At 40.2% G+C, this 26,018-nt stretch overlaps 6 protein-coding genes across 9 annotated transcripts in view; 3 read left to right on the top strand and 3 right to left on the bottom strand.

Moving 5' to 3' along the window:
* The window catches only part of LOC109482107 (probable proline dehydrogenase 2), a 9,677-nt gene extending 4,642 nt beyond the window's left edge, over window positions 1-5,035 (top strand). Inside the window, exons 5-13 of the mRNA XM_019784792.1 lie at window positions 652-848; window positions 1,178-1,313; window positions 2,475-2,564; window positions 2,829-2,909; window positions 3,194-3,340; window positions 3,616-3,735; window positions 3,961-4,121; window positions 4,345-4,433; window positions 4,804-5,035. Coding sequence (XP_019640351.1) covers window positions 652-848; window positions 1,178-1,313; window positions 2,475-2,564; window positions 2,829-2,909; window positions 3,194-3,340; window positions 3,616-3,735; window positions 3,961-4,121; window positions 4,345-4,433; window positions 4,804-4,988 — 1,206 coding nt within the window. The 3' untranslated portion in view covers window positions 4,989-5,035. The remainder of the gene's footprint in view (window positions 1-651; window positions 849-1,177; window positions 1,314-2,474; window positions 2,565-2,828; window positions 2,910-3,193; window positions 3,341-3,615; window positions 3,736-3,960; window positions 4,122-4,344; window positions 4,434-4,803) is intronic.
* A 143-nt stretch (window positions 5,036-5,178) lies between these two features.
* On the bottom strand, window positions 5,179-8,154 carry LOC109482105 (magnesium-dependent phosphatase 1-like). Its single transcript, XM_019784789.1, has 6 exons — window positions 7,637-8,154; window positions 6,716-6,776; window positions 6,378-6,488; window positions 6,019-6,126; window positions 5,773-5,858; window positions 5,179-5,582 (listed from the first exon to the last, which is right to left on the bottom strand). The coding sequence occupies exons 1-6, from the start codon at window positions 7,821-7,823 to the stop codon at window positions 5,497-5,499; spliced, it is 639 nt and encodes a 212-aa protein (XP_019640348.1). The 5' UTR covers window positions 7,824-8,154; the 3' UTR covers window positions 5,179-5,496.
* A 78-nt stretch (window positions 8,155-8,232) lies between these two features.
* Window positions 8,233-9,288, bottom strand: LOC109482104 (hemK methyltransferase family member 2-like). Its single transcript, XM_019784788.1, has 2 exons — window positions 9,247-9,288; window positions 8,233-9,014 (listed from the first exon to the last, which is right to left on the bottom strand). Exon 2 carries the CDS (start codon window positions 9,012-9,014, stop codon window positions 8,349-8,351), a length of 666 nt encoding a protein of 221 aa, XP_019640347.1. The 5' UTR covers window positions 9,247-9,288; the 3' UTR covers window positions 8,233-8,348.
* Window positions 9,289-9,304: 16 nt separating this feature from the next.
* On the top strand, window positions 9,305-12,205 carry LOC109482106 (biogenesis of lysosome-related organelles complex 1 subunit 4-like). 2 transcript variants are annotated; one of them, XM_019784791.1, is made up of 5 exons: window positions 9,305-9,457; window positions 9,845-9,916; window positions 10,191-10,292; window positions 10,637-10,768; window positions 11,023-12,205. In XM_019784791.1, the coding sequence occupies exons 1-5, from the start codon at window positions 9,338-9,340 to the stop codon at window positions 11,143-11,145; spliced, it is 549 nt and encodes a 182-aa protein (XP_019640350.1). In that variant the 5' UTR covers window positions 9,305-9,337; the 3' UTR covers window positions 11,146-12,205. The 2 variants fall into 2 exon arrangements, with proteins under 2 accessions (XP_019640350.1, XP_019640349.1); XM_019784790.1 differs by having other exon boundaries at window positions 9,306-9,457; window positions 11,020-12,205.
* On the bottom strand, window positions 11,836-20,988 carry LOC109482103. Of its 2 annotated transcripts, none has more exons than XM_019784785.1 (8): window positions 20,887-20,988; window positions 18,721-19,700; window positions 18,386-18,489; window positions 17,868-18,030; window positions 17,260-17,400; window positions 16,288-16,950; window positions 15,735-15,864; window positions 11,836-15,292 (listed from the first exon to the last, which is right to left on the bottom strand). In XM_019784785.1, exons 2-8 carry the CDS (start codon window positions 19,597-19,599, stop codon window positions 13,260-13,262), a joined length of 4,113 nt encoding a protein of 1,370 aa, XP_019640344.1. In that variant the 5' UTR covers window positions 19,600-19,700; window positions 20,887-20,988; the 3' UTR covers window positions 11,836-13,259. The 2 variants fall into 2 exon arrangements, with proteins under 2 accessions (XP_019640344.1, XP_019640345.1); XM_019784786.1 differs by having other exon boundaries at window positions 18,721-19,675; window positions 20,887-20,978.
* Window positions 20,989-21,209: 221 nt separating this feature from the next.
* LOC109482159 (magnesium-dependent phosphatase 1-like) lies at window positions 21,210-23,832 on the top strand. 2 transcript variants are annotated; one of them, XM_019784860.1, is made up of 6 exons: window positions 21,210-21,456; window positions 21,798-21,858; window positions 22,124-22,231; window positions 22,516-22,623; window positions 22,972-23,057; window positions 23,550-23,832. In XM_019784860.1, exons 1-6 carry the CDS (start codon window positions 21,270-21,272, stop codon window positions 23,633-23,635), a joined length of 636 nt encoding a protein of 211 aa, XP_019640419.1. In that variant the 5' UTR covers window positions 21,210-21,269; the 3' UTR covers window positions 23,636-23,832. The 2 variants fall into 2 exon arrangements, with proteins under 2 accessions (XP_019640419.1, XP_019640418.1); XM_019784859.1 differs by having other exon boundaries at window positions 22,121-22,231.
* The last annotated feature ends 2,186 nt before the right edge of the window (window positions 23,833-26,018 follow it).

Below are 26,018 nucleotides of genomic sequence, written 5' to 3'. Positions count from 1 at the left end.
GGACTTGCGCTTTTGAATTCCCTGTATATACTGTTTTTGCCTGTCCTAAAGTTTGTTTGTTTTTTTCTTTAGGCCATGTTGATTTGATTATATGGATGACATCCACGCGCGCATGAATTTTCGGCCGTTTCAAAAAAAAGTTTTCAACCATACTGTAAATCGTACAAAACAGTTGCAAAATGAGCAAAAATATACCATAAGTTACAAAAAAAATAATAAAAACTATACCAATGTCGTAGAATGCCAAAATCAAACGAAAAAAGAGGAAATTGTAAAGAAATGAACTTGAAGACTAGATTATTCGCCAAACCATATTCTGTGCCATTTGTTCAACCCTCATGACCACGTAGATTTCATAATGAAGACAACTTTTTTTTTTGCAAAACTTTTTTTTTATTCGCACGCGCGCATCAGTTTTGGGGCTCCCGGAGGATGTCATCCATATAATCAAATCAACATGGCCTTATTATATGTATTTATTTCAGTGGTGCCGTCAACATAAGTGCTTTTCACTTGAGTGCGGCACCACCATGTCCTGTACCTTGTTCTATGTGAATGAATGAAAAAAAAAACGCAATTATACACGTACACTTTCAACAACTGCTCATCTACCCGCAGTTATTGAAATCATAATCATGTGTAATTCTACAGTTAATGCAAATCGGCCGCCGGCTTCTTGGCCAGACGTTGTTCGGTTACCTGATGAGAGCCACCTTCTACGGCCAGTTTGTCGGAGGAGACACGCCTGACAAAATGGCAGCAACTTTCAGCAGACTGAGGGATGCCGGGATACATTCTATGCCCCTTTTAACAATAGAAGAAAACGTTGGGGACAGAGCACAAGTCGAGTAAGTAACAGACTTCTAGTCGACAAACCAGTGCCTTTGTGTATAGATCAACTGATCTATTTTACCAGTGCTAGATATCATAGTAAAATACCTTTCAGTCTTTCTTTCTGTGGGTTGGTCGATCGCCCTTTTTAAAACGACTAGTTTTGCTTTAACGTTACATATTAAATAAAGATAAAAAAAAGTTGACATGAACGTCACGTACCAAACACAAGAATTTCCGACCGGCCGTACTTCAGCCTTCCTCAGGTTCAAATGACCCATCACTTAGAACACGTGACTTTATGGACACGTGATGACATTGCCATGTTCTTTCCCCCCGTCCTAAGGGAACGTTTCTATGACAACAACGCGCAGTACTACGTAGACACCATCAGGAGTACGACCGATATCCTGGCTCGACACGGCGCGCATGCGCGGCTCTTCCAGATGAGGCTCACGTCGTTCATGCATGCGCAACTGCTAGTGAGTTGATCAGATCGTTAATTACCTTCGCCAAGAAGGTTATGTTTTCAGTAGCGTTTGTCTGTGTGTGTGTTTGTGGGTTTGTGGTTTAGCAAGATAACTTGAGAAGCAGTGGATGGATTGGAATGAAACTTGGTAGGTGGGTAGGTCTTCATGAGACCTAGAAATGATTAGATTTTGGGCCCCCTGGCGGCTTTCCCAGGTACTGCAGCAGAACTTCCGGTTTTGATATCTCATGTTCTGGACATGCTAGGGTCACGAATTTTGGTTGGTAGATAGCTCTTGGGGTAGGGAAGAAGTGACATGAGTTTGGGTTCCCTAGCGCCTTGTTCTGGAACTGCAGGAGCATTTGTTGAAAAAAATTTGAAGGACGATAACTCAAGAACCGGTTGACGTATTGTCGTGATTTTTGGTATGTAGGTAGTTGAAGTGATGCTTGACATAATCAGATGGCAATTATGCAAATCAGGAGCTAATTTGCATAATTAATGAGGAAATTCTATAAGTCTGATTTGTTCGATAATAGAACTATGAAACAGTTGTGACATCTACTTGAGAACGAGAAAAACATCTGAGGATATAGATTATGTAAATGAGGACCTAATTTGCATAATTAATGGCAAATTCTTATAATTCCATAGTTGTAACTGCTGCACCCCGAATTTCATACTTGCCACATTTGGAAGTTAAGTGAAGGTGAACATTAATAAACATAATTTATTCAAATCATGACCTCATTTGCATAATTTATGAGGAAGTGCTATAATAGCCTTTTTGTTATGATAAGGCTGTCATTGGGTGGAGAATATGATCAACTGATATAATCCATGCAAATGAGGCTCTTATTTACAAAATCAATGATTAAACTTGTAGAATTCGTCACCCGCAAGGGTTAACATCTTTTGGCGAAGGTATGAGATCGTGGAACTCTTGTTGTTAATACAATGTATGCATTTATATTGTGTGCTACGACAAATCTCTACTGTAAACAGGTTATTCGGTAGCAAAACGTTTCTAGATGGATTCTTGACCGTGTTAGATACGAGCATATCACATGTCTCATAGTCTAGTGTATTATTACACAAAATGAAGAACTAATATCTTAGAGTTCTAGCCGAAATTTGTCTACAAGCCCTGGTATATTGTTTGTGGTTACCACAGGTGACATTGAGTCAGCATCTGTTAGAAGACCCCAGTTCAACAGAGTTGTCAGTCGAACACCTGTCTACGGGACTGTGTGATGACAACAAGGTGAGTGATTTATATGTTATCCACGGAGACGCTTCCTAGTTCTACCCGTGACACAGAAGCTACACCTAGGCAGCCAGTAAACTCGCTAATTCAACATTTTTCGTCATACTTCAGGAAAAACACAGAACAACTAACTTCATGTGTCTTTCATTGGGCCATTCAATTATGCCTATTTCTGCGGAGAATCAGACCAAGGAGGTTGTATTTAACCTCCTTGATCAAACTTGGTTGATCATGATATCCTTCCCTTGTTTTCCCCCCTAGCACTTCCACTTGTCCTTCCTGTCTACCGAAGACAACGAACACCTCCGGAACGCCCTCGTGCGACTGCACGCCGTCTGTGCAGTAAGTGAGAAAAGTACTCCCCGGCATGACTTGCGTCCAATGTCAGCATGTATTAGTAAGATAACAAAATAAAAAATGCATCAGCTGGTTATCTTTTTGTGTTTAGGAATGCCCAGCTTTCCCGTTATGACCTAACTTGAAATCGCTTTTAAACCGAAGAAAGAATGTAGAGTCAATTTTTGGACTATCGTTCTTCATTGTTGTCTTTTTAGCCTTCGGGTAAGACTTTGCAATAAACTGCGACTTTTACGGCGTTAACAAACGTCTATTTTGCTCTATTCCAGCAAGCGGAGTCGTGTGGCGTGCGGATGTTGGTTGACGCGGAGTACACGTCCATGAGACCGGCCATCACCCGCCTGGTACTCGCCATGATGTACAGGTGGAACCGGGACCGGCCGCTCGTCTGGAACACCTACCAGTGTTACCTCAAAGTAAGAAAGGGGAACTCAACAGTTTTGTGTCCAAGTGTAATACAGTGTGAGCTTGCACATTGACATTATGAAATTGTTAACAACGTCCATTTATTTCATGAAATTAATTATCAAACCTTTGAAAATATCTGAGATGACCACAAGGATCATTTGTAGCGATGCAGAAACATTGAAAAAGGAATGTGTGACGTGCGGATTTGATTTATGGTCTTTTACAATATCGCAATTATTCAACACTGATGTAACGGGCCAGGTGACTCTTTAATATGTTACAGAGCACATACAACAATGTACTAGAGGACACGGCTCTTGCTCAGCAGCACGGCTTTTGCTTCGGCATCAAGATCGTACGGGGGGCTTACATGGACCACGAGAGGGCCGTGGCGAGGCAGATGGTGAGCAATTGTTATTACTAGTATCACAAAGCCTCTCAGTAAGCATGCTTTGGAAGTTGAGAAGCGTAGATTTAATATTTGGTGGCACTCTTTTAGCAAATACATTTCAAACTGTAGTTTCTTTTCAATACAATTCTTACAAGAGCATTTTATGGACGAAACCCTTTGCAGCTCGATATATCTAACAAACACTACAAGATAATAATGGTAGCTTTGTCTTTTCAGGGACAGGAAGATCCCATCCATCCTACGTACGACGACACCAGTTCCATGTACCATCGCGTACTGGACAGAACGCTGCAGTTTGTTAAAGACAGCCAGGGGGAGCAGCTTAACGTTATAGTTGCCACTCATAGCGAGGAGACTGCCAAACATGCAGTTAGAAGGTAATGTCGTTTTGCAGCCACAACACATTACAGAACACTACTAGATATGTACCGTCCTATATATGTTTGTACCATGGTGTACGATTTGACGTTCTTTGGATAGGATTGTGACAACACAACCAAAGAACTAGCCAATAGATAAACCCACTCACCGACGCAATATTTCCAAACAGTATGATAGAATGACGTTAACGTTGTCTAAATTCTGTGTACATACTTGCAGGATGCAGGAGTTAGGGATCCAAAAGAATGACAGCCGTGTCTGCTTCGGCCAGACGTATGGGATGGCCGACCAGATCTCTTATCATCTAGGTAAGCTTTAATAGGGATGACTTCTGGCATTTCTAAAATACTGTGACTAATTTAGAATCTACATGCTATATGACATATTGAAACACCCGGTCTTTCAAAATTTTGCAGCATTCTAGTCTCTACCTGGCTTCAATAAGCGGCTAGAAAGAGTAGAAGTTGGCCTAATAGACAGATGATATGCCAGGGGATTTGGTCTACGCTAGAAGAAAAAAATGTTCTCTTAGGTTAGCGCGTAACAACTCACCTGGTATATCATTCTATTTAGCCAATTTCTACTCTTTCCAGCCGCTTCCCGAAGCCTGGTAGAAGCTGGCCTACTAGCTGTTAGGTCTCTTGTGAAAGAAAAATCAAGTTTGTCCTCATTGCACAGCTCAAGCCGGTTATGCAGTGTACAAGTCCGTAGCAGTGGGTCCGCTGCACACGACCATCGCCTACCTGAACCGGCGCGCCCAGGAGAACAGGACCGCTCTGAGAGGGCTGCGCAGGGAAAACCGGCTTCTGTGGGCCGAGATGGGCCGGAGGGCACGCCACCCTCTCTCATGGTGGAAACATTGACAGGCAGTCAAGTTTGCCTATGTGATTTATTCTCACACCATATGGTGTATAGGGTAGTGCCCATCTCTGTTTCTATAGCTCTTGGGCCACACAAGCGAAAGCACTACAGAAAGGCACAACAGGAGTAAATTCTCATTGAATAATATTGTTAATAGGGACTTTGGTGTCAGATATGATCCCTGAGAATTACCTTCTGCATATGTATTTCTGTCAACACTACTGTCTTTTCTTGCATTAAATGTGCAATAAAATACATGTAACTACTAAATTTCAAATGTCTCCTTCATTTACTAGTAAGGACCTGAGAGGTATTTATTTACTAGTAACATGTGTTACTGGTAGGTTATGAATATAATTTGTAGTACATATTTTCTTATTATCAATATACATGTACCAACATATCAATCCTAAAGATATTTTTACAATCACAATTAACACTACAAAAAGTTTTTCTCCCTACATTATATCAACATACGACAAAACTGTGAAGACCTCTGAAGCAGTTCAACTACTTCCTTTCCCGAGCAAACTGCTCCAGACCTTCTTTAAGAACTTGAGTGGTCATTCCTCTGGCCACAAGGAGGGACAGCACACCTGTTGGGGACAATGAGGTTATGTAGTCAGATATTCCTGTTCTATCACGAAAGCTCATGTTTTAAGTTAAAACTTTTGTTCCAACAAAAAAGGGAAATGTTCTCACTTAGAGCTTTCAACCAGACCAAGAAAAGCTATGTAACAAAAGGAATACCAGAACTGAATGTAAAAGCACATGCAGATTACGTACCGATTCTGTTCAGGTCATAGATATTCCTCTCCTCATCATCAAAGAAAATCATTTTAGAGTATGGTACACCACTTTGCTCATGAAACCTAAGGAAAATGTATGGTATCATAACATGAATGGTTATTTTGAGTTGGCAAAATTCAAGTACATTTGTATAAGTAACGTGAAAGTATGAAGGATTTCTGTATTAGTTTTCTTTTTTTACAAAATATGTGTACAAATTCATAAATAGAAGAAGGGAGTGACCTTTGAAAATGGTGTGTTTTAGAACCAGGGTAAATCTCCTTGTATGTGAAATATTTGTCCCAGTCCAACAGCTTCAGAGCTTTTCTCATGGCCTCTGGATCATCAGTTCTGTAACAGAAATATACAAGATAGTCTTAATTAAAAAGTTTGATCATGGTATATACCTGAAACTATATATAAGTTTATTGACTCTAACATTACATGAATATTACTAGTACCACCCAGGCAAATGAAAAGTAACACCACTGCCACACAAGTCTGTAAAGGAGGCTAAAAGATTACATGTGTAAGTTCCAACTATACTTTCACCAATATTATATCAATATTATCTATCAATGATTTGATGATAATGTTGTCACCTGGATGCCACTGCCATGGTATATCCTTGTCGACTCATCCATTCCAGAATCTCTGGAACATCTTCATATCCCTTGATAACGTAATTGTGCCTGTCCACCACTCTGCCATCACTGGGGAGGAAATAATGGATCAACATTGGAGCATCTACATGACTTCACAACATGTTAAATACATTTAAAATGCGCTTATGACAGTATAAATCTTAACCTTAATACTGTCAAATTTACTGGAAAATTCCCCATTTTTATCTGTATCTTACTAAAACATTACATAACGGTTAGATATCAAAGTGATAGAATATGACATTTCTTTATGCTGCTATGATTATAAAACTGACCTTGTCTTCTTGAATGGTTGGCTTACATGCGTGTCTACCCAGAAGGGCCATAGGGTAAAATCTGTTGGATTTAAATACAATCAGCATGAGATACGTTTCATCATCATCACCTACGGCTATCGACCAGCTATGAGACTGATGGATGGAAAGATGTCTAGCCAAATGGAAAGTTAACAAATGTTATTGTATATGAAGCAAATATGTATCATGGATAATGAAACTTTGCCTGAAAATCATCGTCAAACACACATGTACCCTTAGCCTGGTTACCAAACCTATTATAGCTCCCGAGTCCTACATCCTCTCATTTGCGGAGAGGATGTAGGACTCGGGAGCTATAAATGTTTGGTAACCAGGCTAATGTACCCTACGGGCTGACATACCTACGTCAAACACACGTGTACCCTACGGGACGACATAGCTACGTGTTGGATTTCTACCTCCATGGTCAAACACACGTGTACCCTAAGGGCTGACATACCTACGTGTTGTTTTTCTGCTACCTAGCCGTGGACGACTCGAGTAATCCTTTTTGCATTATAATGCAGGATACCGGTAAACTTAACAAACCATGTATCATTAGCTCAATATGTTCATAAATCTTTAACTGCGTCAAGAAGCGAGAAGCTGAACCTGTAAATAGTAGATCACATTAGTATATATAGTATGTAAGTGTCATTACTGTATACTTTTCCCTGTTTACCCATGACCTGTACTTAGCTTGTTAGAGCACAAACGTACAATAAAGGTCTTTCATTCATTATCAGCTTTTCTGGCCAGGATACCGGTATCCTGCATTATCATGCAAAAAGAATTACTAGAGTCGTCCACGGCTAACGTGTACCCTACGGGACGACATACCTACGTGTTGTTTTTCTACCTCCATGGTCAAACACACGTGTACCCTAAGGGCTGACATACCTACGTCAAACACGACCAGCTCAGGTCGGGGGGTGGGAGGGCGGAAGCTCTCCATCGGTCCTCCCTCGTTCTTCTCCGGTTTACTTTCACAGCTGGCGTCTTCCTGGTGGCAAAATAGCCCCGATGCGAAGCAGTGATACACACTAACAACAACAGCTAATCCCCGAAAGGAGGTTGCCAATGCCATGTACACACGAGTTAAAACTTTATCGTCGGGAACACAGGCATGCGGAAAATGAACTTTTTTCAGCCATGTTGGGTCTGCGCACTTTTATTGTAGGGGTGTACGTTAACAGCAATAAATGTTCGCGCATGTGCTTGGTGGCTGAGTCTTACATCTCACATTTGACATATCTACAAAATTTGTAGTTGTGGATAGACTCAATTTCCTTTGAAGTGGTTGTGATCTAAGGAAGAAACAGCCTTGTGATTGTGGATAATCTGGATCCAGCAAATTGAAATGGATTAGCCCATGATTGAAAGCGACAGGGGCAATGACCCTAGCAGCCCAGTCTAAAACTGCAGATTAAAACCAAGAAATCTCATGAATAAAAAAAGATTGAAAACTATGCATTAGTACCATAAGTGGCACTACTTATAAGATTTTTCTGCTAAGTTAACTTGAAATAAAAGAGCCTTGGATTATAAAAACGTTTTAATTTCAACCTTTACCTAAATTATTCCTATCAGTTTCTTCTTCCGCAAAGTTCTTTTACATAGTTCTCTTGGAGGGACAAAACCTGAGAATGGCTAGCTTTTCTGGGCCAGCCTTACGACTCATAACCTTATCCATGGTAAATCCGAAGGTGCTCATCTCATGTCCTATCTCCTCTGCCTTGTTCTGCTCAATGGTCACCAGGTAAAACACTCCCCTGTCTGACAACAGTTTGGGAACCAGGGGAAAGAAGCGATCCATAACCTCACGACCCTTGACCCCTCCAGCCCACGATGCTTCGATCCCGTGTGACCCCACTTCCTCAGAAGAGGTCACGACGTACGGCGGGTTAAAAATCATCACGTCTACTTTGTTCTGCAGTCGTGGCAACAACGCCGAAGCCAGGTCAGTCAAAACCGGCTGGACGGGGACGTTGTTCTGTTTCCCCGTCCTGGCGGCGCAATCCGCAGCGCGGGGGTTGAGATCGGTGCAGAGGTAGAGTGACCGAGATCCGAGGATGGATCCCAGGAAGGTGATCACAGCTCCGGATCCACACCCCACCTCCAAGCAGATGGAAGGGGTGATGGAGCGTAAGAATCCAGCATCCTTCTCCAGGGCATCCATGAGGAGGAAGGTGTCTTCAGCTGGTTCATACACGTGTTCATAGTCCTCAGCTGTAAGGTGGGACAAGTCAGGAGTGGGGAATGTTTCACTCGAAGTCATCTGGGGTGGATAAAAAAAGAAATTATTGTCCATTCAGCAAATTGAAGCTGATACTGTGATAGTTACCAATCACTCTTTCCTTACACTAGAAGTATTACATGTAGTTCTAGGACAATGTAGGTAGGAGAGGTTGTTTTGGATACATTGTACATGTAGTATGATATGAGGTTCTACATCTAACATTACTATTAATGTGACTAAATACGAAGAAATACGAAGAAAGATTTGGCACCTTCACACATTATGTGTTCCCCACGTTTCTAAAGAGTCGTCTGGTCTTGTGGGTCAAAGGTCTTAGCGCATGTCCCATAGAGCTATCCATCATGGCGGAAGAAAGTCAACAAAAACAAAGTCCTCCCGAAAAAACTGAGGAAATGTTGCCTGTGCTCGAGCAGACGTGTGCTGATTACTCGCAGTATCTGGACGTGAACACAGATAAAGAGGTGAGAGTGTGTAGTGACGTTTTGTAGAGTCGCGCTCGCTGTTTAAACGGTACAAACTGAGGTACGACACAGTACTACTCATGTGTGGGGTGGGGGGGATGAGTTCGTGAAAGGTGCCAAATGAATTATCATATACGTAGATCCAAGTTATAACTTTGTATGCTCCACCTCTACGGAGGATGAATGATGATGATGATGATGAAGTTATATTGTAAACAAGTATGATTTTGAGGAGAACAAAATGATCGGACAGTTGCCTTCAGCACTTGGCAACTGTTAACAGTTGCTTTAGATATGTCGTTTTCCAATCGATACATCATAATTTCAGAAATTTGATTATGGATCAATATATCTACTCAAGTGTGAACGTGTTTTTTTTCCCTCCAGAGGAAAATGATAGAAGACAGTATAGAGGAGATGCTGACCCATCTAGATGAATTCTGTGGAGTGGTAGACATGGTGAGTTTTAATTAATTATGTAATATATAGGCATTGCTGACATTAGGACTTGTAATAACATACAATGTAGGCAGTGCCAGTCATACTCTACAGTGATGAAAAGTTATCATAGTTAAAATTGAAAAGTCAAAGTTTTTTTATGTACTTGTTATAACAAAAGGCAATAGCTATCATAGTCAAAAATTCTTATCGACAGAAACATCTGGCCATAAGAAAATAGTCTGTGATGATTTGACTATTAAGTAACAAATGTAATTTGTTACCCTCTTGCCAGGTTCGATCAGAATCCAATCTTGCACTGAACAAGACACTCCCAGAGTTATACGAGAGGTCGCTGGAAATCAGGAAAACATATGAGAGGATCGACCAATTAGAGGTGAGGAAACTTAATAGAATTGAACTGTAACTATTCTATAAGTTTTCAGTTGAGCTTGAGATGTACATCATTTTTAGCATTGTTACTACATGTACTAAAATCATCCATCACAAGCCAATTTAAGTAACATAATGCATTATCCTCCAAAAGTCATTGTGTAAATGCTAGCTTGGGCTAATCTGTTTCTAATCCCTTGTTGTAAAATTGACTTTATTCAAGTTGCAACAGCAATGCATGGTGGAACACTAGGAAGCAAATTCAGCTGATGCTGTGCTCCACACATTACAAAACATATAATACAACAGTAAATATGGGCCAAAATTGACAATGTTCTGTTTCTCCAGGCTTTTGTGAATGTGGTGAGGAGGAATGTTAACATGATGGAAGAGTTGGTGAACCAGGCAGAACGAGACTACAGCTCTCTCAACTCCATCAAATCACTCTTCACCAACATCAAGATGCCCATTTTTGCACCAGTAAGTCACTAAGGAAGCTGGAAGACAGGCAAAAAATGTCCAAGACAGTGCATGATGTACAAAATGACTAATAAATACCAAATACCACCTCAGAAAGGAACAAGAAATAGTCATGCCTTCAAGTACCAGACTTATCAATCAAGGATTGGACTCATTTTTTTCCCTAAAACTATCATAGAGTGGAACTCACTGATTTTGCATATTGATACTTTGTACTTCTTTCCATAAGTCTTTTTTTTTTCCATTTGCAGAAGAAGCCTGTAGCACCGAAACCAGAAGTACGGAAGAAGTTTGTGCCCCCAGAGATCTTCAAAACAGACGACTTCTTCCCTCCAAAGGAAGATACCAAGACATCCACTGTCACTGAGGAGAGGTGACGGCAAAACTGGTCAAATCATTTTGGTTCCAGACATTCTCATTTCTAAAAAAAATGGTACATGTATCTGTAAATTTGGAATCTCTGCTGAATTTTGAAGTTGAATACATTTATGAGTGTAATTATATGATGACAGAAATGTAAGATACCAGTACTGTGGTTCAATTCTTTATACTGTGGTTTCCCTTTCTGAATCCCCGTCTTATAAAACATTAGCTGCTTCATTCCATTGAATATCAAAATTTAGCCACTTCTCACAATGTCAGTGGTCAGGAAGGCCTGAGGACTTGATTATACACGATAGCATTTGATTGTAACATTTGTGATTTTGCCAATGGAAGCAATAATCATCTGAAGAATGTGGAATTCTGTACAGATGTTTTATCTGTATATCAGACAGATAAAACCCAGTAATCTTATTTCATGAGACACTTTTGTCTGTTGTGCATATGCATGCATTGCCTCAATGTCTGAATTACACCAAACAGACTTTTGATACATAAAGATAGCTACTTCTTTTATTGTAGTAAGTAGAGAGATAGAAGGATATGAGCTGAATAGTTAATGGAGTATTTAGTTCCTGATGTACATTGATTTTTACAAATCTACTCTAAACGTGGATGGAATTCAGCCCCCAATTTGGGGACTTTTAAAGGAAAAAAAGTGAGATGGCAATTTTTCAACACGAGTATTACATTATGCAGGCAAAGTTTAATAGTGTTCCTAAAGGGCACAGGTAATATACAATACATATTTACAAATGATTGTGATAACTTTTCTTTTAATTGAATTTAAGCAACTTGATTTGAGGTAAATGCCTAAAAAGAATACAGAAGACATTGGAAGATCTACAATTGTCACTTTTTAACAATGTATGAAGTGAGATTTCAATTACTCATCTCTGGTAAAAAAAGAAGTACAATGTAGTGAGAACTATGTATAACTTAGAATACTCTGATACAGTATATAGCAACTGAGTAAATAAATACATGTATATAAAGAAAAAGATGTTAGTGTGCTTTTGCCTGCTGAACAAGCAACAATAAATTCTACCAAAGTTATATTTGTCTATGGTTGTTTACATGTGATGAACTGGTTTTAGAAACACAACATATAAGTGCAACATATGAACAGAGATCAGTCTTCTTATATATTACATAAACCTGTCTTCTTATATATGCTAGTTTCACAGCCTAGTCATTTTTATTACATCCAAGTAGATTGTCTTTTTTGCAGTTTAAAACTACAATCCTCACCACAAAAGGCACATTTTGACTGGACAATAATATTTACTTAAGCATGTATTACATAAGGAATGGTCTATTACAGTCACACTGGTCTAAGAACATCAAAAATCTTCAAAATACATGAGGAAATACTTATCAAAAGCCTGGACTCCAGACCTGAAACATTGGTACCAGAGTTACTGAAACAGGAAGAACTTGAAAAACCGAACTGCATCAAAATTTTGCGCAGGTACATTGCACTGCATATATACTTCACAATTGTACATATGAAAATTACGTATGACAAAATTACTTAATATTTCCCAACAACTCTTTCTTCTATAGAGTTGTAGTGTTTCTATGACTGTCTCGTGAAACTACATGTACTGAATTTAGCCTACATGGGCATGAATGTGCAAATAAAGATCATTTTCATTGTCTATATACTGCAGACTGCAGTAAAATTCCAAGAAGCGAGATATCAAAGTGACCATACTGAAGAAAAGTCTAGCTATCACCCTTTTATCAAAATGGTTAATGTAAACTTCAAGGAGATCTAGAGCTGTGGCAAAGATTTGATTCACATCCAGGAAAAAGGGCTGACACAATTTTATACACTTCCCTGTATTCTCAAACGTTACATATTCTACAAACAGTCCGGACAGAAGAGTTTTACCTACAACATCTAAGCACATTCTACAACACTACATTTAAACAGAGCCTTTCATTTTGAATTTGTGATACATCAATATAGAGGAAAAAGCAATGGTTTCACAAGATGAGGTGTCCAGAAATATAGTAGTTTGAATTTTCTTTCAGGAATACATCTCTTGCACAGGGGGAATATCTCTGACTGTACACGGTCTACCCTGTGGTCCATCCTTATGTTCTACTTCTGGGTATCACAGCGACATATCACAACTCTTGGCTCTCGCTGCTCCAAACTCTTCATACACTTTCTCTGCATGGTGTGGAACCAGTAACGAATGTCCGCTGCACTCCGGTAGGTTTTGAACTTTAACCGCTGCAGTTCCATGGAAGTCAGATAGGGGTTACTGTGGAAACTCCTCAGAAGAATGGTCTCTGCGTCCTCTGCATGAGATGTTTTCAGCTTTTTCTGTTTTTTCTTCTTCAAGAAGTTTAAGAAGTTTTTCTCCTTTCTTGGATCTTTGACACTTGCCTTCTTAGTTTTGTCCCTGTTTTGAGGTGTGCCTTTTGCCGATACTGTTGCAGTCTTAACATCTGACTCTTTCTTAGACTTGTGAACTTTGTTTGCATCCTTGTCAGACTTCGGCTCTGGCTTGGGGGCTAGAGACAACAGGGCAGGCCTCCCCGGACGACTATTGTCTGCTTTAACATCCTGCGTAGGCACAATTACTCCACCTACACTGTTCGCCACTAGGGTTTGCCCTGGTCCGATGTTTTGCAGCTGTCCCTTGAATGGCATCCGGAGTGTATATCCAGAATTTGGCATTCCTGGTCCTCTCCAGTTTGTATTCCGCATCACAAACTGTGAATTGCTGACTTCCACCGGAGGAGCAAGGTTGACAGTCTGCGGGTTTGACATTGGCTGTGGTGTGATACCTCCTGGTGCTGTAGAAGCCGGAACTGTGATCAGCTTTTGGTTGTTAGGGAGGACTATCCTCTGTCCATCTGCCATCAACAAGACGGTCTGGGGAGCGATGGTGGTGGTAGGCTGGCTACTGGAGCCGACAACACCAGGCTGGATTCCTCTGACACTCAGCCCCGGGCTCCCCACTCTCTGCACAATCTGCGGACCGGGTTGTATTTTCACCACCTGTTGTGGAGCTGACATGCCGGCGACCTGTGGCGCCTTGTTCACAAAGTACACTGTCTTGGGGGGTGGCTGGCGGGGCTTCGTTTGTGGAACCAATGCTAGCTGTCCATTGCCGGTGACTCCCACTTGATGACTGGGCATTACTGGCTGGGGGGGCCTTGGTTGCGGCACCAATGCTAGCTGTCCACTGCCGGTTACTGCCACTTGGTGAGTGGGCATTACAGGTACTGGAGAGACACTGACGGAAACAACACCAGGCAGAACAGTACTACTAGCAGCTATTGTACGAGAATGAGAAGGAACGTTGTGATCATCAGTGTTGGTTTGTGTGGTAGTAGCTGTACCAATAGTCTGTTCTGTACTGGCTGGTGTAGCTGCTATATTCTGAGCTGTTGTTATTGACAATGGAGTCCCACTTTGTGTGATAACTGTGGAAGTGACTGGAGTGGTGACTGTTGTGTCTTCTGGCATGCTCTCTGACTTTGGCTCCTCATCTGCCTGGTTTGAACTGGTTGAAGCCTGGATTTCTTTCTTATCAGGTGCATTTGGTGCAGTTACTGACTGGTTGGTCACAATGTTGGCAGTGCCTTGTGATGCTACAGTCTGGTTTGCAGTGGTAATGTTTGCTGCGCTTATCAACCCTTTGTTCTGGTTTGGCATTGGACTTGCAACACTGGGTACTGACTGTGTTACCCATACAAACTTGTCTCCTTCTTTTTTAAGCACCAACAGCTGCTGCTGTGGACCCACAGGTGTCCCAGGTGCTACAGCTGTCCCAGGTGCGATACTTGTCAGGCCCCCTGATAATGTGGTATCAAAGTTAGGCTGAAGCTGCTGCCTGACTATTGTGGTTCCTGTTATTCCTATTGGCGAAGGGGTGGCCTGTACAGTCTGAAATCCCTGCCTGACTACCGGGATAGCATTGACTGCTCCAACTACTGGGGGCCTCACTATACCGGTGATGGCCTGAGGAGCTGGACCTGGGTGCCTGACTGTTATGTTACCCACAGGTGTTGCAGGGCTGCCCAATACAGGCACTGGGACCTGCCCGCTTGGATTGATGACTGTGGTGGTTCCCTGTGGGATTTGATGGCTTGGAATGGAAGGAGCAATCACAGCATTGCCTAGATATTGTAGAATAAAAAAGAACAATCAAACTGCAAACTTTATTGCACTAATCTATTCTATATTCAAAATGTACATACATGTAGGCAGGGGGAGCATATGTGCATTCTCCCTGAATGGGTAAAATATTTTCCAAAAACAATTACACAGACAATAACACAGAAATTATCGGATGACACAATGTTGCAGACACTTCTGTTAGAATGATCAGTATCAAAACAATTGCTACCAGACATTGCATATCACCTATCAGATGATACCTCATGCCATCAACAAACAATAAAACGATAAAGCAATAAAAAAAAGTCTGCAGTTACAATGTGAAATTTTAAGTCTTAGACATTTGTTACAAAAGAGCTTTCCCAACTAATATTACATAGCTTTCCCACTAGTACATTGCGGAAAGTCTATCAAAGTGTTAAAGCTGAAGAAATTTATTACCTGAGGGGCGTGTGTGCTCATCTTTGTTCAGGAGATGCCTGACGGTATTTTTGTTGATCGGTGCTTTAAGCTTTGGCTGAACCCGCTGTGGAGGGTTATTTGTATACAGGATCACCTTTGGCAGGATAACCTGCAAAATCCAGAACAGAAAACAAGATTAGATACATTAAGACCCATAATGAAACAACAATCTGCTAGGGGGCCCAAACAACTTATTCACTTCTACCACATCTACCACTCAAATTCGATTTACTAGTATTTCAAGGTTTCATCAAGACCTTCCTACCTTCCAAGTTTCAAGACAATCCACCCAAAATTATACACACACATGCAGAAATGCTACGGAAAACATAGCCTTCTTGGCAAAGGTACAAAATGTAGTTACATTTACTTACAACTTTCGTAGAATAAGGACAATTAACAGCACACAAAATGAAATGACATTCACTGTACAGTTTCAATACACTGCTATGGATGTGCTGCAAACAAGCAACATTCTTTCCTTGGCTCTAATCTAATCTAATGGAGAACAAGAGATGAGAATGAAGCCGACCTTTTGGCCAGCTTGTGCCAGTGCTGAGATCTGTCTCCAGTGTACATTAGCCATGTGAGCATGGGCACCATTCAGGGTGGAGAACAGGTAGGAGCAGAAGGTACAGCGGACGAAGGTCTCGGCATGGTTGGCATTGTTGTGTAGCCTTACCACCATTGGATTAGTGGCTGTGGTAGCCTGCTGCGGTACTGTTATCATGCCCGGTCGCAGGCCCGGTACGCCCACCGCTACGGGCGCACCTGGCTGTCCTAGCACGGTGCTGATTGGCTGCATTCTGGTTGGTTGTCCTGAAGCCTGGGGAAAACTCAGGTGTTGTGTTACAGTGCTCGGTCCAGGGGGGACCTGCACCAATGACGGCCTTTGTAACAGATTGTTTTGGGTGTGTGCTGGGATGGGACCAGCTTGTCCATTGGACGAGCCTTGCACAACAGAAGTTGTGTTTCTGGCTTGGGGTGACTGGAATTTTGGGTACCCCTTGTGACACGTATTCATGTGTTTGTCCAAGTCCCCTTTGTTCCTGGTGATGAAGCCACAGATGTAACATTTGTGGAAGTACAACATGTGTTCCTGTAACTGCCCTGGAGAACCAGCTTCTAGTCCACAAAGCTGGCATTGTTTCTGCATCTTCACTGTGGGCCACTGATTCTTGGGTGTGTGCATTATCTGCAACAGAATCATGAAAGAACTTATTTTTATTAGCTAATTATTACTATTAGTTTTATACCATGTGCTCCCATACTCTACAAATTGCAGTATCTTGAATATTGTGTTCAACTTCATTTCACTCTCTGGAAGATTTGAGTAGCCACATTAATGTTATAGGTCCTTTGGTGCGCCAGCCATTTTCATTTGTCATTGTGATTTTTATGTTTTAATGGCAAAGCATAAGGCAGCACATTATGTGCTTTTTGTCCAATACTCTCAAATCTATCATATGTTAACTAGATAAAATAGTTTGCTATCAGTGCTCACCTTAATGTGGGCATTCATTTTCCTCTGACTCTGTGTCAGGAAGCTACACTTGGTGCACTTCTTCCAGGTGTGGTGGTCCAGCAGGTGTTGGTGGAAGGCCGTGTAGGTTTCACACACAAACTTACACATCCGGCAGTTCAACTGTTTGCAGTTGGGAAAACATAGAGGTAAATCAACCTAAGCTGGTTTCCAAGTACATGTAGCTAGAAAATCAAAAGCATTCCAATGGCTGTTGTTATATTACACCACAAGAACATTCTGATTATACATGTACATGATAAACACCTCTTAGCTACATTTGTACCACTTTTGTTGCAAGACTTGAACCCTTTACAAAAGCTGCCTAGTAATATGCTGCCTATAAGTTAATTGTACATTTAACTTGTAACAAACTTTCTAAACTCGATTATTTACATACAAAAATATGCAGTAATTCTACATTCAAAAGATAATCCATTTTACCTACCACTTCTGTTGCAAGAATTCAATGCTTTCTTAAAGACAGCTTGCTTGTAAATATAGCCATCTTATGTCTAAGTAAAACTAGTAACAAGCTTTCATAGTCAATGATTTACATATCAAATATATAAATACACAATAAACTGTACCTTTCCATCATCATCCACTGCTGGAACTGTCTTCTTCCAAGGGTTGGCAGTGAACCTCTTGTCCCTTTTGGTTTTCTCGTACCTTGAAGAACAGTTGTACAGCGGATCCGACTCCTTATAGCTAACCCCTGTCCGTTTACGTCTACTGCGACGGCACATCATCCTATTGAACGGGAAAATAGTATTTTTAGTACGATAGATTGTTGTACTTTCCATGTCAAAGTTCCATTGTAATGTCTTGCCTTTGTGAGCAGGGCCAGCCCTTTGCAATAGCTACTGGCTAGTTGGCCTGCCCTGTCTATGCAAGTTGAACAACCAAACAAATAAATAAAAGGATAAAATAATTTCACAAGATACAATTTCACTAGGGTAAGAACTGGATTACTATTGCCTATATTCACTTGCACAGCCCTCCCCCATTACCAGAAAGTGACAGGAAAAATACACTGTAACTACAAGATACAGAAAGAGTTACATAGGCAAAAGTAGTTGCTGTACTACAAAGCTTGTACACATACTTTTTCTGTCTCTCCCTGGTGTAGATGCGTTCTCCACTCAGCAGCTGCCAGGTGGACTGGCTAGTTGGCACCTGGAACACCTCTGGCATAGACTTCTGGTCCACCTGATGATACAAACATGAAATGTAAGCACTTACACTAGTAATTTCCTTCTGTTTTCTTTTACCTAGATCTAGTTGATATATGTCACATTACCATAGGTAACAGTCTATTGAATGTGATGGCAGAAACACAAGTACATATTGCAAGTATTTGTACATGTTGACAAACATGCTCAAGCAGTTTGAGACACAATCTACTTCTTTGTACATGTAATTCATAAGTATGGTACTTACTTCTTTCAGCTCTTGAGTGATCCACTCTGTAGCAATATCGGCGAGCACCTTGTGCGTGATGGAGCGGGATGCAAGAATTGCACTGAACGTATCCAGGTCAACATCTCGCTTGGACTTCTCTCCCTCCTTCTCTGTTTCCCGCTTCTTTTCATCCTGACCTTCATTCTTTTCACTAAGACTCTTTCCTTCTTTACTTACAGGTGTGTCTATATTGTTATCTTGATTGTCTTCTTTTTCTACATGACTGTCTTCTGTCCTGTCTTTGTCAGTGGCAGACTCTGCACCTTCTTTGGAGGCCACTTCTTTTTCATCAATGTCTAGTTTGTGGTCCTCAGGAACCAAAGGGCACTCTGTACTTTGTTTCTCTGTTTCTGAGCCGATGGTACTAAAGACTGATTGTCCTTCGTTAGCTAATTCGTTAGTTATTTCATCCTGATTGAACATCAAGCCATCATTACTTGCATTAAAACTGTAGTTACTTCCTTCAAAGTCTTCATCTGTGGCTGTGTCGTATAGATGGAGCTCAGGGGTGTCTCTTCCGTCATTGTCATAGTCATCTACTATAGAGTTCAGACCGATACTGTCAAAGGCATCTGCATCAAACGTTTCTGAAAAATCAGGTCCTTGGTACAAATCATACGGCTGAAGTTCAGGTGGTCCTTCGGAAGGTTCGAGTTCATCAGTTTCCATGACTTTGCAGGTGTTTAGTAAAACTTCTTCAGTCTCTGTACCTGCTGCCATTGTGCTTGACTCATCTGTTTTGCTCCCATTAGAGAAAACTGTTTGTTGTTCAAGGTTAGGAGGAGCATCCTTGTGACCTGACTGTGCAACACTCATTGTACTGGTCTCTGTCTCTTCCTTGTCTTCAGCGTTACCCATCTTTGTCAACACCTATGAATGAAGAAAACTAACTCCTCTCTGGACTAGAAGTTCCAAATTGTAGCCATATCAGAACCTGGAGATGGCATCAGAATACAAGTCTGCAAAAATGATACAAAATCATCTGAATGGTGGCAAAGACTCAATCTTCAATAACTAATCAATTTCTTTTTCCTCACATGAAAATCTGTATATTATAAATATTATTATAAATAAATAATATACCTCTGTATATTATAAAAGGTGAAATTCAATACATGTATATATTAAGCATAAAAAACATAAGCTACGTAAGATCTCATATGTACCAAACAAAACTCCATGGGCCATCCAAAGTCAACTTGTTTAATGTGCCCCACATATTTTGGGATCACTTCACTTGATTAGCTTAAAGTACTAGCGGTATCAACTAAGGGGGTAAATCATATAAACATTTGTCTAAATCTTTAATAGGAGGTACTAGTGTATCAAACCGGGTAGGAGTAGATATGAGATCTCAAAGTAAAAGGGGATTGTGTCTGGAGTAAGTTTGTTGTGGAGCCATTTAATGCCGGTAACTCTGCAATGCAGGAACACCTGTTGATTTCTCATCAAGAAAGGGAAAGTACTAAAGATAGCATTAATTTAAGTTCCCATGGAAACAATAAAACTGACTTTTAACGAGCTTTCGCTTTGCTTCTGAGTGCCCATTTCAAATTCAATATCATACAAAGTTTAAATAGCTATTCTCCATTACTTTGATTGGATTTGCTTGCTAATCTCTTTTCCACATGGCTAAGCTAATGTCAACAACATGGGATAGGCACATATTACGTTATTAAGGTGTATAAATACCATCTGTGCTGTCAATGCCATTTGCCAACCAGCTTCTCATCAATATTTACGTCACGAGGCCACGAATGTGTATGCAAATTACCATGCCCATATTTGGTAATCCCCGACTACCTAACATCCAACAGGAGCCCTTCCTGAGACGCCATATTGGCTAAATTTAGGAATAGATTTTGGGGAACAAAAGCCTTATTTTCGTCACACAGAACACCCCAACACACCTGTTTTAACGATTTAAGTCGATATAAGGGCAATAAAGTAACGCGATCACGGTCCGGTTTGTCTCTTTGTCGTCTGCTTATCCGGTCAATCACTCCCTCCTTTATCTACCAGACCCTCCCTGGGAAAAACGACCGATTTTTAGGATTATTCTGAGATTCTTACGCGATAGCTCATCTTGGTCTACACCCGTGGCAGTTAAAAAAGTGACTGGTTAATTTTCCAGAGAGTACGTACCGGTGTTGCGGCGACCAAAACACCCGCAGCTGACACAATCGCGACGAACACAAAATTTGCGCCATCTTCCCTTCCAGCCAGGTCATAGGTCACGTGACTAGAGCTGACGTAAGAAGACCTATCCATTCAAGAAGGGGTTGTCTATGTTGAATGTTGATTTGATATCTTAAAATAGATCAGATATAACCCAATACAATGTAATTATAGTTGGTCAAAGTTGTTAGTGATAGATGCTTAGATTATAAAATCTTATTAAGTTCAAAAATAGATACTTTGATTGTGATTGAGGTATTTTTTCTCCCCATAGATAATAGACTCTTCCGTTGTAATGCTAACCGGTGCATTTGAGACTTGACATGCTGCATATGTGGAGGCCAGTCTGAATGATTTCGGATTCTGTAGTGTTTCTGCTGCGAACGTTTAGAGGGATTATCTCTCCCTTTCGGCGCAAAACATCGGACTCTCAACTGACTCAAGATTCTAGCCAGAATACTCAGGGAAATACTACTGACATGGCCTCCAACTTTACCCCTCCCTCCCCAAAACCGGAACTTTTGGTTCTTGATGTAGGTAAGAAAGGTGTTCAAATTAACAGTTTATAGCTTATAATATACTGGCGGCGAAGGTTAAGTGAAAAGATACAAGATCGTAATTTCTTTGACGCAACACGCACGCATGCACATACACACAAACACACACACACACACACACACACACACACACACACACACACACACACACACACAATAACACTCTTAAATACACATACATTGTCATGCACACACACAGTCATACACTCAAACACACAACATACACATACACACACACACATACTAGTACAAGTGGTTGTCATTATGAAAACTATGCTTTATAATTGTCATGAAATTATCAATAGTATCTTTTGTTTTCAGACTGGACACTATGGCCCTTCCACACTGACATGGATGTTTCACCACCCTTCAAGAAAGACAGGTATAAAGAATTGAATCTTTGTTAGCACTTTTTGTTATTTTCTGCCATGTATCACTAATCTCAACATTGACTAATACCATTACTTTAATGCCTTATACTAGTAGATTGACACTTTCTGAAATAGTGTTATTTAAAACAATAGTAGAGTGTGCCCCAGTCAGATCTGGAATGTGTCTTATGGAATGTGTATTGCGAGGAATCCTGAGATGGTTTCATATATTCCTCCTTGAGTGTGCCCTAAAGTTCTAATTTGTACCTACAGCAGTGGTGAAGTGAGGGACAGTAGGGGGAAGGCCATCCAACCGTTTCCTGATGTACCCAGGATACTGGACTGGCTGAAGGGGAATGGATACACCCTGGCCTTAGCATCAAGGTAACGTTCTACAGAAAACATTCTTGCAATTACAGCCCAGACAACAATAAACCTTAGTAACACATAATTACTGTAGATCTGGAAACTTCAATTGTTTCCACTATGAAAAAAATTGTAACATTACAGTTCTTGGTGCAAATCTGCAGGTTTTCGCCACACCAAATCCATCTGTGTCCTCATCAGTGTTTGGATATAGTGTTTTGCACCAACATCAATAAATTTACATTAGTAAGAAGGATCATCGATACTCAGTGATTTTATTGTTGCTTATTTTGTCCTTGAAGAACCTGGGCTCCCAGTGACATGGAGAGACTTCTTATTCTGCTGGACTGGAACAAATATTTCTCCTACAAAGAGATTTACAAGGGAACCAAAACCAAGCATTTCTCCAAGTAAGTTGACTGTACTAAAATACTGTCTATCTAAAATGTCAGTTTTGCCACAACAATTAATGAACATATTATTCATTGAATTTTAACAATGTTCAATAATGATCTATTAGCATAGAGGTACCATTTTCTTTCTTCATCTAGCACCGTTTTCTTTAAGAAATACATTGTCACTTTTTCTTGATAAAACAATCTAATGTTAAATATTTCAAATTGCTTAATGCATTGTCCTTGCCTCAACTAAAGAGGTTAAATATGTGCCTCAACTAATGATAACATAGCAGAGCCATGCTAGTGTTTGTGGAATGCTTTATCATGTCACATAAATTCTATCACGTTGTATTATTTCAGGTTTAAACAAAACAGTGGTGTACCTTACAACAAAATGCTGTTCTTTGATGATGAGGACATTAATATTCACGAGATCGGCAACATCGGTGAGAGATTCTTAGGCCACACCAATTTAATTTCTTGGTTAACGGATTCGCCGCTTCATTTTTTTCTGATTTGCAAATAAAAATAAAAATCCAGAATCAACTGCAAAATGCTCATATTGTGCCCTGAACAGTTGAAAACAGTCCTTTTCATCCTAGTTGTTACAGTTATTCCAACTTTCAATGCAATGGTATCATTTAAAGTTCAAAATTCATTGTTTAAATTTTGAACCAGCCTGGTGTGTGGACTTCATGGCTCCTATCGTACCATTTTGGGCAATAATAGGATGCCTAAGCCTGTTTTTATTTTTTTTATTTTTTCGCCCGCCCGCTCCATTACTTTTCTAGAAAAATCCGTTAACCAAGAAATTAAATTGGTGTGGCCTTAGTTGCTGTTCTTGTATGGACTCATACTTCATCTTTGCTGTGTTGTGTTGTTGGCTTGTTGCATACTAATTTGTCTCTGATATCTTTCCTTATGTCTTTCAATTTCAGGAGTTATGTGCATCTTTGTGACCAATGGTCTGAACTGGAACTTACTGCAGAAGGGTCTGGAGAAGTATGCCAAAGAGAGGTCTTGACCTTCAGGAGAGGTCAAAAGATAACTCTGCAAAAAATAGTTGGCACTGTGCTAAATTATGAATAAAAGTTATGCACAAACACTGTGATATATTTTGTAGAATTTTACACATTTACACGTTATGTTTTAACGGAATATGAAATTCATATTGGAATAGTTATCATCTCTGTTTCTTTTACATAGTAACATAGGCATCATTCACAATTGAGGTAACTAGTGATAATAAACTCAGCTCTTGAAGAAAATTGAGTCTGACCTCATTTTTAAACACATCAGGTCTGTACCAAAAATACATGAGTATTCATGCCGTAGAATTTTTCATTATAGTAAGTAACATAATACAATTCTTATGCCCTCATGTGGTGATGAAAAATGCAGAAAGATGAAAATGGGTTAGAATCTTACATTCTGCACACATACAATATACTAGTATGTAATATGAGTAGAGAAGGCCATAAATTAAAAGAGGCTGCTAATTACGCGTGCAATGTTATTTCAATAATCAATGAGACAAAATAAAACCAAAATTTGTAAAGAATTAAAAGTTATGAGGTTACCAAATCTTGTTAAAAACATGCGCCTAACTGTCAAGGAAAGGTGATACTAGTACATTTTGTTTTGTTTAGCCTTGAAAACGCCGCCATGAATAGTTAGATGTTGTGCTAACGCGTTTTGACAATAGGCAGTGTTGTGCTCCAGCCGCCTCCGGCACGATTCACTTACTGTTAACGGGCCACCACAGAGCGGGGGCGGCTGTCACAGGTCCAGGGTTCAGTCGATACCAGCAAGCCGTCCAACTCAACACAACACAGGCTTCGTTAACTCCCAGCTGGACGCCGTACCATTGTATTGAGGTAGGAGACCAGGTAAGGAGGCTGTGAACGTGTAGAATAAGTATGTAGGACAAATCCGTACAACCTACTTACTGAAGAGACGTTGTCTTAATTCACCAAGAACGCGCAGAAGAATGGCATGGAGGGCGTGAAGTTCAAATTCCATGTTCGTGTACATGAACTTAAAGGTACCCAGTAGAAATGAGCATGGAAATATCACAAAAATGCTCATTAGTTTTGACATAAACTAGCGTTACATGCATAGGAGTAGATGTGAGAAGTTACTTAGTTTTACGTTAGTGCTGAAACAAGATACGTTGTTTATATAGAAACTTTTGTTATGGTGAAAAGGCCGCCCATGTTAATCAAATCGCATCCGGCTTACCAGCTCGATACGGGTCAACAACAAGGGGTCAACGCCAAAGACGCAAAGTAACGGGGAACTTGAAGGAGTTTTGGAAAAGGGAAATGCTGATGGTTTAGTACCAAGGCAAGGAGGACCGCTGGGGTAGGCTGAAAGTGCTTGAAAGAATCACCGCACATTTCTTGCGAGAAAGTCTCAGATTATGTTTCAAAATTCTTTTCAGTTGATATTGTATACAGTAGCCAATGGTAGCTGTCAATATTAATTTAACCCTCAACAGAACACCTTGCCGGACTGATTAATCTGTACACCTGGGGTCCGCGCGGACCCCAGAGCAGTTTTTTGCTGATTTTTAGAAATTATCAACATGCTACCAGCTCAATTGTTTTGCAAACTGATGTGGGAACCTCTGTGTCCACATTACATACAAAAATCATACATTTTTAACTTTTTCTATTTTTTGGTGAAGAAAAGAAGACAAGAAGAAATACCCGATTTTTAAACCCATTTCAGACTGAAGGGGCTTTTGAGGCCCAACTTTGATCTCAGATAGCGGCTAAACGGCTTGCGCTAGAAGTATCAAATTTGGAGACCTTTCCTAAAATGTCTCTGGAAAAAAGTTCATATTAGTTTAATACTAGTAAGTTGATGTTTTTTGTGTTGCCATGGCAACGGGCAGTTTTTTTGAAAATAGAAGTAATTTTGGTTTAAACATAAAATTTTTCTGATTTTTATATTAGATTACACTTCTTTTCCAACATTAATAACATCTTACATAATTAAATATAAGTTAAATCATTTAATATGCATAGAATATGCTAATTTGATGACGTCATTTGTCAAAATCCAATATGGCGGACTATATTATTAGCTCTGACGTCATATGGCGTCATTATTACACCAAAGTTATTAAAATTTTATTCTATTACTACACCATTCTCTGAAAACTTGGTAGACATACGATGAGTGCATAAAAACATATAAAACGGAAATAAGGTAATGTATAAGAACGCCAGTGTATCCATTACGATCGAAAGCCGGCTGGGGTCCGCGCGGACCCCAAAAGAAAATCAGATATAATTTTTTTTATAAATGGTAGAAACGGAGTTTTCTGCACTGTATTGAGAGACAACTTTGTGGGTGACAATTACCTAAAATTTCAGAAAAAATCTTTAGAAACAAAAACG

The sequence above is a fragment of the Branchiostoma belcheri genome, unplaced genomic scaffold (assembly GCF_001625305.1).
Source record: "Branchiostoma belcheri isolate BF01 breed outbred unplaced genomic scaffold, Haploidv18h27 scaffold59, whole genome shotgun sequence".
Taxonomy (NCBI): domain Eukaryota; kingdom Metazoa; phylum Chordata; class Leptocardii; order Amphioxiformes; family Branchiostomatidae; genus Branchiostoma; species Branchiostoma belcheri.
The sequence above is the reverse complement of the archived record's forward strand: the minus strand, read 5'-3'. Positions and strand labels throughout refer to the sequence as shown.